Source organism: Danio aesculapii, chromosome 23, assembly GCF_903798145.1.
Source record: "Danio aesculapii chromosome 23, fDanAes4.1, whole genome shotgun sequence".
Lineage (NCBI taxonomy): Eukaryota > Metazoa > Chordata > Actinopteri > Cypriniformes > Danionidae > Danio > Danio aesculapii.
Genome location: NC_079457.1, coordinates 35,474,529 through 35,490,518, shown reverse-complemented (window position 1 = coordinate 35,490,518; position 15,990 = coordinate 35,474,529). Strand labels below are relative to the sequence as shown.

At 34.6% G+C, this 15,990-nt stretch overlaps 1 protein-coding gene across 1 annotated transcript; it reads left to right on the top strand.

Annotated features, from left to right (window-relative positions):
- The first annotated feature begins 277 nt into the window (after window positions 1-277).
- LOC130216829 (protein phosphatase 1 regulatory subunit 12B-like) lies at window positions 278-15,238 on the top strand. Its single transcript, XM_056448711.1, has 7 exons — window positions 278-319; window positions 7,107-7,197; window positions 11,377-11,562; window positions 12,332-12,449; window positions 12,539-12,642; window positions 14,200-14,292; window positions 15,191-15,238. The coding sequence occupies exons 1-7, from the start codon at window positions 300-302 to the stop codon at window positions 15,236-15,238; spliced, it is 660 nt and encodes a 219-aa protein (XP_056304686.1). The 5' UTR covers window positions 278-299.
- The last annotated feature ends 752 nt before the right edge of the window (window positions 15,239-15,990 follow it).

The window sequence follows — 15,990 nt, the reverse complement described above, 5'->3', positions numbered from 1 at the left end:
TCAAACAAACAAACACACAAACAAACAAATAGTAATTGCATAAGTGGTGCATTCAAATCACCATCAGTATTAGATCTGGATAAATGAGCATCACATCTCTATAGCATCTGCACTTGTACAGTATCAATTACTTTGTCAGTTGCAGTTTTTTCTCTGTCCTGCAGCTATTGAAACTCCACCCTTCTCTCTCTCTCTCTCTCTCTCTCTCTCTCTCTCTCTCTCTCTCTCTCTCTCTCTCTCTCTCTCTGCAGTGTTTTCTCTGCTGCGGTCAGCACGAGTGTTCAGTGTCAGTCTGGACGATGCAGGACTGTCTGCTCAGGTACAGTATTGAGTCTAATCTCTGGTCTGCTTTAAACAGCTGCATGTGTCTGCTTTACACAGAATATTTGGTTTGCTGCGCTCCAGCTCTCTGTGGCCTTCTGTCATCAGTAATCTCTTTTATATGTTGCTTTTACCAAGAGTTTAGACACTTTCAGAAGCATGCGTTTACATCTATTGTTTGAGACAGACAAACCTTTGGAAGATCTGTGCAACTTCCAGCAGTGGAAAAAATTTTGGTTGTCATTGTATGCAAACCATCTGGGTGCTCAACTTTGCATTGGTGTTAAACAGACTACTTACATTTTATTTTATTTTACTAAATTTTGTTTTAATGCCAATGAAAAATCAATAACTGTATGAGATTGTGTGACTGTATGAGATGACAAAAATATAAAAGATAATTCCATTCCATAATTCCAACAAAATTATTTATAAATTTGATATTATAATTATGAAATAATTATGAATACATTTGATTAGAATTATAATAGAGACAGAAAATATAACGGTCACACTTTATTTTGATAGTCCGTTTGTTGAATTAAGTTACATTGCATCTACATGCCAACCTATTCTCATTAGATTATAAGTAGACTGTTAGGGTTAGGGTTAGTGTAAGTTTAAAACTACTTGCAAAGTTTCTTATAGTCAGTTAAATGTCTGCGAAGGAGCAGTATCAGCATATATTAAGCAGACAGTCTACTATCAAAATAAAGTGTTGGCAATATAATTGTTATAAAAACACTTTAATATATGATTTTAATATATGATAAATCTTTCAATCTGTGTTTTGTATTGTGTAATATAATGAATTTAAAATGACTGCACGTCATGTCATGTCATATAATATTTTAGTAAGTGCAAAATTACCATCTCATGACAATAAATTTTTGATTTAGTGACTAATTCATATGGATTTGTATGATCTGATTGAATTTTAGCTCATTTTTTGCTCATCTCCCAATGACAGTTGGGTTTAAGGGATGGGGTTTGGTGCCATGCCTCCTTTTAAAAATACTTACAAGTTTGTACAAATTAGCCCAGCTGGGACTCGAACCAGTGACCTACTTGTTGTGAGGCGATAGTGCTAACCACTGAGCCACCGTGCTGCATATTAATGTCATACATATGTGAAATATATTGTGCTTCTACTTCTACTAATGCAACTGAGCATTTTTTTAAATGTACATTAATATATGTGCTTATGGTCATCATGCAGTTGTTGGATAAGCAGATAGCAGACACTAAAGAGACGGAGGAAGAGATATATAGACATGTCTCTCTATATCTTCGAGATATTTTAGGCCAGTGTGTTCAATATTTGAATGAAGTTAGTTACTTGTGTCTGCTATTAATTCAATTTAATTAGCTATAGCTCTCTACACCCGGTCAGTACCTGGATGGGAGACCACATGGGAAAGCTGGGTTGCTGCAGGAAGAGATGTTAGTGCGACCAGCAGGGGGCGCCCAGCCTGTGGTCTGTGTAAATCCTAATGCCCCAGTACAGTGATAGGAACTCTGTACTGCTCAGTGAGCATCGTCTTTTGGATGAGATGTTAAACCCAGGTCCTGACTCTCTGTGGTCGTTAAAGATCTCAGGATGTCCTTTAAAAAAAAGTAGGGGTTTAACCCCAGCATCCTGGCTAAATTTGCCCACTGGCCTCTGTCCATCATGGCCTCCTAAACTTTCCCATATCATAATTGGCTTCATCACTCTGTCTCCTCTCCACCAATTAGCTGGTGTGCTGTCTGGTGCAATATGGCTGCAGTCGTGTCATGTAGGTGGATGCTGCTCACTGGTGGTGGATGAGGAGATTCCCCCAATGTGTAAAGTGCGTTGAGTGACCACAAAAGCGCTAAATAAAATGTAAGGAATTATTATAATTATTATGACAAATGTACTGCCATAGCATTTATAAAGTTTCCATTAAAAAGAACGTACATATATATTTAAAAAAATAGTACACACAGTAAATAGTAGTATAGTATTATAATATATAGTATAATTATATTAATAATAATAATAATAATAATATAAAAATACAAATAATAAATCAGAATCAGAAACATTTAACAACCAACATTATGGATAAACAGTAATAATGCATAAAACTGATCAGTATATATATATATATATATATATATATATATATATATATATATATATATATATATATATATTACAGTATATAATGTTATCTTGCAGAAAATGCACACAATGTAAAAAAAAGTCTTGCAGACTAGTTTGTGGTTGTAAAGATCGGAAGTGATACAACTTACCAGTTTTACAACTATACCCAGTCTTCCCTACACTGTTTTATTGAATGCTCTCTTCTCTGGTTGAGGCTCATCATGGCCGATCATGTCGGATCAATAACTGTGCTGATATAAAAGGAGAGAAACATGACGAGTGCTTCAGAAAGTGCTCTGAGTGCTTCCTCATGTCTCTGCGGTATGGTTGTCGTCTGCCTCTAGTGCTTTCAGAGGGGAAATTCAACACTTATGGATATCGATCATCTTGTGCTGCATGAAACTCAGAAACACGTCATATTTCTCCACCCCGATATCACTAGAAAGACATGGCATAATGTTTTTAGCTGAAATTAAATATAATATATATATATTTGTAATTTCTTTCGGACCTGGACAGAAGAGATTTTTTAATCAAAATTAATCTCTTGCTTTTAATTAGTTTGATGCATCCTTGATAAATGAAAATATTTATAATCTAGAACTAGTAGTTTGTAATTTCAAATACGCATGAAATCAAAATTAACCATGTTGATTTTGTTATCTCACGTTGCTAGTTTTGTGGTGAACAATTCATCTGTGCATATCAGTTTGTGAACAAATAGTTTGCCCTTGTAATTTACAATTGAACTCACTTCCTGTTTGTTTTCAGTTAAATTTTCAGATTACAGAGTTATTGGGCGTGGCTTATATACTTAACCACTCCCCTCCAGCTGTCAGTTTTGACAGCGCTATATGACAACAAACAGAAATGGTAAGGATGGGGTGTCTGTTAGGTTGTAATAACTCTAAACCCTTTTCCCGATCTTTCTGAATGAAATGCCTATTTTACTACATCCAATCAGTTTCCAGTAGAAAAAAAAGCCATTCCCATTGTTTCTCATTTAATATTCAGCTTTTTTAGGAACTTCGTCACTATAGTGGAAAAAAATTAAGGTTGCAGCTTCCGGTTGATGTAGACTTTAAAATTTTAGAGGCTTGAAGTTTTGACTTGAATCAGCTTTGACTGATTCAACTAATCTATCCATAATTCTATAGCAAAAGCATGTATGTACAGTAGTGTGTCATGCTAGGATAACAAAACTGACAGTGTTTACTAGTTGCTGTATGCTGTATCAATACTGAGTACACATGTGCCAAACTTCAGAAATAAAAAGATATTCTTGAAAAGATATACTTAAATATTTCTCTATAACTGTAGCAAAAGAAAATGTGTGGTTGAAGTAAAAAAAAAGTCTCAGCGTTTAGTGCTCAATTAAAATGAAGTAAATTTTTTATTAGTTTAATCTCCAGTCTGTTATAGCATGTTACAGTTCTTTAATGCTTCACTAACTTGCTGAAGACCATAGATATTTACAGTAGATGTCGCCTACGCTGTTGTCTATTGGAACGAATGCGTCAATGCCATTTTGGTACAGGGTAGCGCTCCTTTGAACTGAATGTGGGACCAAGGTGCAGTGGAGGACTGGCCATCCAGAGCCATAAACATATACACATATATACATATATCTATGATCTTGAGTTTTCCTGGTGGACAGTATGCAAATATTTTTTTAAATTCTGAAATTATAATTTTACATCAATTTACTACATTGATGGACAAGTGACCGCATGGGCATTTCCGACAAAGAGCATGTGTTTGTGTGCATGGCAATGTATTATTCACCCTCTCTGTTAAAGTTGATCTAATCCATGTCCTGAAACACACCCCCTCTCTTGCTTTCACTTCTCATTCTAACGGAGGGAGCGAGTCATTAGTAAATGAATCATTATGAATAACTCGTTCACTTAGCCAAGAATAATTCAAGTTTCTGGCACCGCAGCATCTTGTCATATTTCATTTACATTGTTTGCTTATTTTATTCAACAAAACTAGCATAAGCCTAGTATTTAGTGCGAGGTGGTGCTATTTTGCCTTATGGTGAATGCAGTAAATGACTGTATTATCATCAATAATGTTACTTGTTGAGCACAAACTTCGTAAAATATAAAAATGTAAAACGCTAAATCCTACTTTTGAAATGTTATGCCTTTATGCTTTGTTTTCTTTGTTTGCTCGTTACTATACCCGTACGCAGCACCAAAGTGCAGCATTTTCACATTGGCTTTGCAGTTGACTAGTGCGGTTGAATGACATTTGTCCTGGGAGCACTGTACAAGTGTGGTGGCGCTATTGACCATTGGACTCAGGGTCCATATGCGATATCTAGAGTATATATCTAATGTTTCAATGATTCCCATCTGCACAATTAAAATTTAATACAAGATAGATATCTAGTGTATATATCTATCTTGTATTAAATTTTAATTGTGCAGATGGGAATCATTGAAACATTTTATTGCAATTAAGCATGGGATGATAACCATTTTCAAGAGATACCGCAATTTGGAAAGGTCAAGGTTTTAAACCCTCCAAAATTTTCTGCTATATCGTTGTTAAGGTATTTGTATGTGTAACACGGGGAGTGACAGAGACAACTGAGGTTTAGGGTCCACGTGTAGGTTTATTCAAAGTCAGGGAGGCAATGGTCAACACAGGTGCAAACAGATGTATAAAGGCAGTCCAGAATCTTGGTCAAAGGTATCAGGCGAGAGGTCAGAAGGCAGACAAGGAGAAAAGTAAACAAGGCAAGATCAAAACACGGAGAAACTAGACTAGGAGAAACGCGTTGCAATGTCACTTTACAGTTAAACAAGACTTGGCCAAGGCAGGGAGTGTGTGTGTTGTTTAAATAGTGTGTGTAATCAGTCTCTGACAATCCTCAGCTGGTGCAAGTGTAATCAGTGAAAATGAGGAAGCATGTGTGTTTGTGGAACGGAGTGCATGTATGAAAATGTAGTCCATGAATGGCGGATTTGTAGTCCATAGGTTATTGTGAGGGTGAGTGCTTACCAGCGACCTCTGGTGGTTAGAGATCGCTGGTAATCATGACAGTATGATTTTTTTATTTACACTTACTTTTTTGTTTGTTGCAAGGATGCCATTTAAATTGTAAAGATATCAGTGTTTTTGAAACTAATGAAGACAGCAGAAGTCAATGATTCATTTAAATTATTTAGCCTGACATGTTCACTGCTCCAAAATATTTCAAATGTTTAGTAAAATAACATTTTAATGTAGTTCAAAGGGAAAAAAGATTTGTTTTTTACTCAGACATATAAAAAGAATATATTTTAAAGCAGTAATCACAATACTGTGAAACAGTGATATTTTTTTCCAAGGTTATTTTTATCATACCATCAGAATCATATACCGGCGCATGCCTAATTGCAATATGCCACACCATTATTATTACAACTTGTTATTCTGTGACATTTGCAATGCATTTTTCTTTTGGATGTCTGAATGTGTTGCGTCATCTGTTTGTCTACATTGTTTCGGATTTTGTTGTATAGCATATGTCTCACAACTGTGAGGTTCATTGTCAAACTTAAAGCGGATCTACAGTATGCCCCTTTTTACAAGATGTAAGATAAGTTACAAGTCCCTCGAGTGTGTATGTGAAGTTTCATCTAAAAAACTATCCTCAAATAATGTATTTTAACTCTTTTATAATCAGCCCTTTTAGGCTTTGATCTTAATTGTGTCATTTTGATGTGCTATTTTCAAAAGAGGGCGGAGCTACAAATGTGTCAGCATAGTGCCAGATTCAAAACAAGACCAAAGTTCTATGCTAATGAGGGAGAGATCATCACTAATGGGCAAGGCTCTTCCCCTTTGATGACATGTACAAATGAAGAATGTCAATCCAAGTGTTGACAGTTTTTATCAAGTGTGATGATAAACAATAAAATGTATTAACTTTTATCATTAGAAGCTGGTTAAATTCACATACTGTTGCCACACAACTGTCCTTAAACCCATTATAAAACATTATAAAAAAATTAAAAAATTTTTGCATAATAGGTCCCCTTTAAACCTTAAAAACACCATTATTTGCAACACTGGGTCACTGGAAATTCATGCCTCTGTCTACATTTTTGTGAAACTGTAAAAACTTTGGTCTGTTTGACAAGCGACACCTTCTGCTGGACAAGTATAAAAAGGGCAACAAAATGTACCTGGAGCAATGTGTTTTACATTTCACAAAATTTTATTTTAAGCACATATTTTTTTATTTTTATTTATAATTTTTTTTTACTGAAGACATATTTCAGTTTATCTTGCTTTTCCCATTTGATCAGAAAACATTTTAAGCTGTCATTTGGTCCTGTTACTATGAGGCCATCAGGTACTTAAATATAGATATATTTCACTTCCACTTTAGGATAAATAATGCAAAAAGTATAAAAGTACATATTTGTTCTACACAAATGCAAAACTAATTTGGGAAAATATTATACTCTGAACCCCATGTGAATTTAAAGAAACTCAGAAAGTCAAAAAGTGCTCAGTATCCCCTTATCATTTTCTACTACAAATAAATAATTTTTATCTTAATTTTTAAGATTTTTAAAATTTATATAATACTCATTTTAAAGCAGTATTTCAGCCAGTTCAGATGTATCAGCCTGTGCTGTTTATCTTTTGTCAGGACACACATGATTCCGGTAAGGGATGAAGATGCTGAATCTCAGAGGAAAGCCAAGTCACGGCAGGCCAGACAGACTCGGAGAGCTACACAGGTATCATGCACACAGCCCCTCTATCAAACATGCAGAATATGACACTCTTGTATGCATTTTTGCCACTAGAGGGTGCATATTCACAACAAATAAAGGCGTATTTTGATAACGCCATTACTGAGTGTGGAATTATCGAATTTGTGGTTTGCATTATCATTACATCCTATGCGACTCTTGCAGAAATCATGTTGATTGATGTGCTAAAGTGTTCAATACGTATTATCAGGCTATGAGGCTAAAAGCTGTTGAAGTGAAACGATTCAGCAATTGCTGATGAGAGACTGAAAAGCAGGTTAACTTTTATTACGCCACAGCCCACCACTTCTGGTTCTAATAGTTATTGTTAGGCATGCCCTTATCAGTCTTTCCTACATTTGTGAAATATCCTGGAGCCAAACATTAGATGGGGGTTCAATATATTCCACTGTGTTCCTGGACATTTAACTTGCACCCTACTAACCAAATGGAAATCATTGTCATACACATTTAACTAAATCTGATGTTTAAAAAGAGTTTTATGAATCCGGAAGAGGGCTTTCAGGAAAGTCTGTGTTACACAGTGATTACATATAAAATTACTCTTAAACTTTTGAATGCTTCATGAATGAAGCACAATAATGTGAAATTCAGACTAATACAGTATAAATTATAATTATAATATAAGATAACATACTAAAACTTGCATCCAGGGGCGATTTTAGGATTTTCATTTTAGGGGGCTCAACTCCATAGAAGGTAAAAAAAAAAAAAATAAATAAATAAATAAATAAATAATTATTTATATATATATATATATATATATATATATATATATATATATATATATATAAAGCCTAATATAACATTTATAAGTAGTAATTTAATAGTTATACACTTAAAAATGTTTGTTTAATATTGTAGGGTTGTATTCTAGTATTCCACTGTACACAGACAAGCATAGCCATTTGAGTTCTGAGTAAGCCAAATAGGCTCAACCCCCCTGTTTACTGTAGTAAAAACCACTTTCTATATTCAAGTGCATTTTTTGTTTCCATGTATTAAACAAAAAAACTTCTCTAATGAAATGATATACATATAAATATATATTTTTAAACTTACAGGCTAACTCACATATTTCATGATCTGAATGATAATTATAAATAAGAAGTATTTTTTAATACTAGACAACACTTGATGTTTCTATCTCTGTCACTGATTAAAACGAGTACATTCTCTTAGTGGTTCTGTCACTGTGTTTAATCCTTTCTGTGCATAACTGTATGGTATAGTTAATGCCACACACACAAACTGTTAAGTGTTTAATATTGAAAGCTCATTTTGAAATAAAAATAGCAAAATGTTCGTTAAGAGTTACATTTTTTACTGGAGGAAACAGCTGTGCTAATGAGGTGAACGCCGAGAAAACTCGACTGCTCCTCCGTGACATTGGGATACAGGTGATACAAGGTTATCTATGTCAAAAAACTGCAAATAAACAGATCCCTGCTGTAAAATCCAGCTTAAACCAGCCTAGTCTGGTTGGCTGGTTTTAGCTGGTTGACCAGCCTGGTTTTAGAGGGGTTTTGGCCATTTACAGGCTGGTTTCCAGCCATTTCCAGCCTGGTCTTAGCTGGTCAGGCTGGAAAATTACCAGCTAAATCCAGCTAAAACCAGCTTGACCAGCCTGGTTTAAGCTGGACATAGCTGGTTTAAGCTGGGCTCCCAGCCTGACTAGGCTGGTCAAGCTGGTTTTAGCTGGTCGTCTCCCAGCCTGACCAACTAAGACCAGGCTGGAAATGGCTGGAAACCAGCCTGGAAGTGGCCAAAACCCCTCTTAAACCAGCCTGGTCGACCAGCTAAAACCAGCCAACCAGCCTAGGCTGGTTTAAGCTGGATTTTTCAGCAGGGATATTATAACAATTGATCAATAAACACACACCTCGTTCTCTCGCTGTCTACAGCTGTGGTTTGCTGATCAAATGAAAAACAAAAGATGGGGAGGAGCCGAATGCTGCCACTGTTTTCTTATCAAAATAAGGGACTGAGGCGATACAGTAAGTTAGTGTACAGTTTATGAACTAATCGCAGAAGGGGGGCTGAGTAGAAATATAGAATAGGCCTAGCAACGGCCATGCTTGTATCCATGAAATGATTGAAAAAACTTTTCACTTAATACAAATTGCTAACGAGATCTAATAATGTATAAAAAAGCTAAGCAAAAATATAACAATGTAATGTCCTGCTGATGCCAGGCTTGTGATGAAAGTTGAACCCCAACAGCTAGTTCTTTCCAGGCTCAAATTAAAATGATAATGGCTAATTGCTTTCATACAAATGTTGTAAGCGGTAGCTCAGACCGTGCCATCTGACCAATCAGAGCAGAGCAGGAAGCATTTAGAAAGAATGAAATGGTCAAATTAACTGTTTATCACTGTATTATGAGAACATGTTTAACTCTACATGTTTAGACAAGATGCCATTGCAAAGGGGTAGTTCACCCAGAACTGAAAATTTTGTCACCATTTACTCATCCTTAGGCATGGGATGATAACCAGTTTCAAAGTTTACAGCAATTAGGAAAACCACAGTTTTTAAAGTTTCTGCACAAAATATATATATTTTTTACTTGTTGGAAAAGACTTCTTTTAGGGCAACAGTATCAAAGAACCATTCAGATCATAAGCTTGTCAGCCCATGATTCAGCAAACATTTGAAAAACAAATCGCTTATGTAACATCCAAGCATGCTATGGACCTGAAGAGTGCACTGGCTTGTTTAATATTCAAAGAAAAGAAAGAAATTATCTAGCCTGTTTACTGTTCCAAAATATTTTAATTGTTTCTTAAAATAAAAATTATTGTCCATTGAGGCGAAAAGTTGTTTTTTACTCAGACATTGAAAAAGAACATATTTTAGAGCAGTAATCACAATACAGTAAAACTGATATTTTTATCAGGTTATCACAGGCTCGTAGGCAGGGGGGTTCTCACTGACAAAGGTCCGGAATTTGACCCATACATGAGCTCATTTGTATCATTTTGACTGCTATGCCATAGTGAATTGTAAAAATAATTCATAGAAGAATTAAGGCTTTATATCGAGCAAAATCCTCTGTTGGCTGTCGCTTCAGTGTGACAGTGTTTAATTTGCTAGGCATTTTGTTATTCAAATTAAAAATATTTAAATGACAATAAGCTAGTTTTTAATTTAAAACTTACACAGATTTATTTTTTTTTTAATGATATATGATGTGAATAATTTGTAATTAAAGTTTGGCATTAAGTATTTCTCTCATATTTCTTCATTCTGAATCTTTAGGAAATGTTTTTGTTACATCAAAAAGTGTGGTTATGATGACCATTCAACCAGCTAATCCAGCAAAAAAATAATAATACTTAAAATGTCACTAAAATGCAACCTATTTAAACCTCTTAATTAAATACAAAATATGGCGAATAACTGCAAAAATGAAAGAAGAACCACCCCTTTCACCAGGCTGGCTCCGGGCCTGTATCATACTGTCAAATTTTCATAGTTACAAACATTTCTGTTATTACAAACATAATACACTATTCTGCAGAAAGCTATTAACCTGTTTTTCATAGAATGAAAATATATGGAAGCCAACAGCTTTCAATCATCCTTTTAATTATCTCCCTATGTGTTCAACACCAAAGTAACTCAAACAGGTTTTCAAACAGGTAACTCAAACAAGTGGAAGAAATGTAAATAATGACATTATTTTCATTTTAGCTGAACTGTCTCATAGCTTATATCCAACTCATTTCTATAGGCTAATTAGACAGCATTTCCATCTAAGATGTAGTTTTTAATTCCTTTCTCACCTTCGGACAACAATTCTTGCTAATCATGCAAGGGTGGGCAAACTCGGTCCTGGAGGGCCGGTGTCCTGCAGAGTTTTGCTCCAACACCAATCAAACACACCTGAACATGCTAATCAGTGTCTTCAGATCCCCAGAAATCTATAAGCAGGTGTGTTTGATTTGAGTTAGAGCTAAACTGTGCAGCCATTTTACCATATTCGATATCTACGACGAACCGTCAGATGGCGCCAAAGTATAGGTTACGCAAAATGAAACGTAGCATGTGAATATTTAACCATTAAGAGTTGCGATTGATTTATCAGAATCATAGTTCTGCTATAGATACATATTCTCATTTTATATTGTCTTATTTTAGGGAGTTACCCTCTCAGAGCTGATAGAGGCTAAGAAGACCTTCAGTCCATCAAAACTGGAAACGCAACCAGGTGAAGTGTGCAGATCTACAGAGAGACTGTGTGTTCAGAGAAGAGTTCATGAGGACACCACAGACTCCAGTCCACCTATGAAAACACTAGAACAGGCTGAGGAACTGCTTGATGAGGTGATTATGACACAAAAACACTGCAATTTACCACCACAGACCAAAAAGAGGTGTAAATAATTGGTTACATCAAATGTCTGAAAAAGTCTAAATCCTTATTAATGACAACCACCCCCGAAGATGCTTTAATATAGTCATAACAAGTGTTTCTCGCAACCAAAAACCTTCTTTTGCTGTTTGACTTCAGTTAGCCAGAAAAATAGTCAAATAAAAAATCCGATAACAAAATGATAATTAACGTCTGGCATGCTAAAACTAAACAAATATTTGATAATACAGCTTAAATTTATTTATGTCATATTACAAATACATTTAATATTAAGTAGCTACATCATGACATACTAGAGCATGAAAAATGTACCATTATTGTATATTTTAATGTAATTTATGCACTGTTCTGTAATCTACTGTAAACAGTACTTTCAAAACTTTGGCCTAGTAAAAAAATCCTGCTATAAAGTATTGTGGGACAAAAAAGCCAAATATTGATTATGTTTAAACTGAAATATAGTTAATTTAGTTGTAGATAACAGGCAATTAAGTGTTTACATTTAAAAATATAATTTTTAAGTATGTTATTGTTTTTGTAATTATTACTCTTTGATTGGTAAAGTAAAAATATTTATGTTGTTGGTCTGAATGTTTCCAGTGGTCAAAGACTGTGATTGTTTTTATTGTCCAAAAATAAGCTTGAGAGGCTCTATAAATGACATTTATTCATTTTGGCTGCTTGACATTGATTTTAGTATTAACTGATTCATTCTCCAAGCAAGGAAACTGGAAACGAAGACCTGGACCCAATCCTGAAAGGTCTTCCTTTTGCATATCTTCAGTAAAAGGAGCTTGTGGATTCACTCCCAGTCTGAACAATAACAGCAGCTTAAAAGGTCTTATATACACCTCCGTATCTGAGATAGGATGTGATATTTTATAAATACCACCATCAATACAATTTTTGCTGTCATTGTCTGTTTAGAGTCTGAATGGATGGATGAAAATGACAACATCCTTTATGGTTGCTCTGGTGCATCTCTTGCACAGAAGCTCATTGAAGACAGTGACCTGCCTGTTTTCACTGAGGTAACATTAGCAAATCTGTTTGATTCTCTCACTTTAAGCATATGGTTAATATGATGTTTTCACTGTCACACGTGACAAAAATTAATATAACTAATATTGTCATTATTTAAATTGCAGTAAATGGTTAAACATTTCTTTTTCTTCCATTTATAAATATAAAAATATTTCCCAAATCATAACAGAGCAAGGAATTTTTCACAGTATTTCCTATTTTATTTTTTCTTCTAAAGAAAGTCGTGTTTCTTTTATTTCGGCCAGATTAAAAGCTGTTTTAGTAAAAAAACAAAAACAAACAAAAAAAAAAACATTATAAGGTCAGTTTTATTACCCCGCTAAAGCAAAATTTTTTTAAATTGTCTACAAAACAAACCATAATTATACAATGACATAGTTCAATAAATTCCAGCTCTTATACATAAAAAAATAATTGTAAAATCATTAATAAATACCTCAGGCCTAATTATACAAGTGGCAGTTTTTGTAAAAGGCCACCATTTTCAATCCCAATATTTCTAAAAACATAGGAACTTGATACATTTTGTCTCTGAAAACCATGTCCTCTGGTGTTGCACTATATGCTGATTTTAAATTAGGCAATTCAAAAGAAAACTTTAATTTGTTGAAGGACCCTATTAGAGATCATGTGACTGAAGCCCCCTGTGAAGCCCATGATGTGCACGTTACGTTTTTGTTTCAGAATTTTTCACATATTTTTGGGGACTTTTTTTAAACCACTATTTAAAAGAAAAGAAAAGGTTTGGTTTGACACTCTTGTTTATTGAAAATGTTTGACAAGTAAAACAAGTCAAGAGAAATATTAAAATATAAATATAATAAATTTAATAAAATTTCAGCAGCGGGCCGAGGCAGTGGCGCAGTAGATAGTGCTGTCGCCTCACAACAAGAAGGTCGCTGGTTCGAGCCTCGACTGGGTCAGTTGGCGTTACTGTGTGGAGTTTGTATGTTCTCCCTGCCTTCGCGTGGGTTTCCTCCAGGTGCTTCGGTTTCCCCCACAGTCCAAAAACATGTGGTACAGGTGTCCATAGTTTATGAGTGTGAGTAAGTGTGTATGGATGTTTCCCAGAGATGGGTTGCGGCTGGAAGGGCATCCGCTGTGTAAAACATGTGCTGGATAAGTTGGTGGTTCATTCTGCTGTGGCGACCCCGGATTAATAAAGGGACTAAGCTGAAAAGAAAATGAATGAATAAATAGCACTGTGTGAAGATTAATGTTCAACAATTAAGATAGCCATTCTATTACTGTTTGTATATTAACAAGAGTTGTTTTTCTTTATTTTTGCTATGTCACACCATAGGACTATTTAAGGTACATTTCAGTAAAATTGTAAAAAAAAAAACCTACACTAAAAACTACATAAATGTAACCAACATAGGCTCATTCTGAAAACGTAGCCCTATATATGTTTCTAGAGATTGCGAATTATGTGGCCAGAAGTACGTATGGCTACATTTCTTTTTTAAAATGAACATTACAGGGCGTTGTGACACCATTGCCATACGAACAGCTTTCCCCCTGATACCAGTTGGTCCCATTAGCTCGCCACGTATGTCAGTGGCCTTGAGAAGCAGAGAGGAGTTGACCTCGACGATGGGGTTGACCAAGTCGACAGCAGCCTCTGGTGGGTTTATGTAAGAACAGTAGAGAGAACAGTAGAGAGAAATTTGAGGGAAATTTCTTGCACTCGAGAAGGAATTTTGAGATCTGAAAAAGCGTACACAGCAGCCTTTGGTGTACTCCAGAAATGTAAAAAGAAGCACATTTTCAGAATGAGCCTGGGTTGAATATAACTGTATTTTCTCAAAAACTGTGGTTAACAAAAAAAGCATTTTTACTGCCTATTTGTCAACTACCCATATATTCTATAGAATATATATTAATGTCAGTGATTTAGTTTTTAAATTGTTATTTACTATAACTATCGTGAAGGCAAAAAATCTACATTTTATTTAAAGTTGGAGTACAAAAGTACAAAGCCTCATGTGGCCTACACTTAAAATCATTCATATGCCAAATAAGAAATAACTTATGTTTTTTGTAATAAATTTAATTATGTAATAAATAATTAATTAAAATATGGCGTATGACACTTTAGTTGATAGAACCCAGTTAAATTTGCATATGGCACAGGATTTGAAGATCAGAATCATATCCATTAGCGGAGACACATTTGTGTGGTCAAATGTAAATAGAATTGTTTTCTCAAATCAGATAACTCTCCATTAGTGAAAACGCAGTTGTAAACCAGTTGTAAACAGGACCTAAATAAGCAGATGAACAGGTTTATCTAATAAAGTGGCTGTATATAGTGAATTTATTTTGCTGTTTCACTACTAGATGGCACTGCTGCACAGTTCTGTAATCTACTGTATACAGTACTTTCAAAACTTTGGCCTAGTAAAAAAATCCTGCTATAAAGTCAACTTTTGTGCTTTTGTAGTTTTCTATAAATGGCATTACACATTTTTAGCAGAATTGTAAATTCTGAATAGTTTTTCGTCTTTCTGTCATCTCTGTGCATGTGTACAGATAGAAAAGACCTGTCTGGCAGCTGAGTTTAGAGAAATGAAGTTGTGAGGCGCCCTGAACGATATCCTGACATTCCATACCATGTAGGGCAAAACTACCCGTCTGCAGCCTCGCTTTCCACTCCTTTTATATCTCTCTATGCCTTTAAGCCCCATAATCTTAATTCATCGCATTAAAATCAAAGAGATTAATGAAGATTTTTTTGGAGAGGTTAATAGAGAGTTTTTGTCTAATTTCAAATCTACGTATCTAAAAACATCTAGAAGAAAGTTATGTTGAAAGCATTTTCAAGACAAGTAAAAAGGTTGTTTTGTTTAAAAAAAAAATGTATTCAAAATTAATTGTTTTCCCCTTATAAAAGTTAAATAATCTGACAGTGAGGTATAGGTAAAATAATCTTATTTTAAACTGAAAACAGGTGTATTGTACTTACACCATAAGCAGATTATTTAGTTTATTTTAAGGAAAAACAGACATTTTGACTTATTTGTAGTTAAAAGTATTTGCTAACATGAAAAAAAAAAAAAAAAAAACAACGAACATGTCATTTATTACAGTTTTAACTAATGTTAGTCAATAAAAAATACAATCATTCATTGTTAGTTCATGTTAACCTGTAATGCATTTAATCTTAACAAACAAAGTTTTTTAAGTAACAATTGACATCATTTTCTACTGGCTTATTACCTGCCCTTTATTGAGATATTAGTGACCACCTATGATGAAAATCATCTTTTAGAAGCTGTTTGGACAGAACTGAGTGTAGGTATAGTGTCTCAACAGTTATCGTGGTGGGATTT

Bases quoted from the DNA above. Each gene is read 5' to 3' on its own strand.
- LOC130216829 (XM_056448711.1), top strand. From the start codon at position 300: ATGCAGGACTGTCTGCTCAG. The intron at 7,198-11,376 runs GTATCATGCACA...GTCTTATTTTAG, and splicing joins AGACTCGGAGAGCTACACAG to GGAGTTACCCTCTCAGAGCT. The intron at 11,563-12,331 runs GTGATTATGACA...TCATTCTCCAAG, and splicing joins CTGAGGAACTGCTTGATGAG to CAAGGAAACTGGAAACGAAG.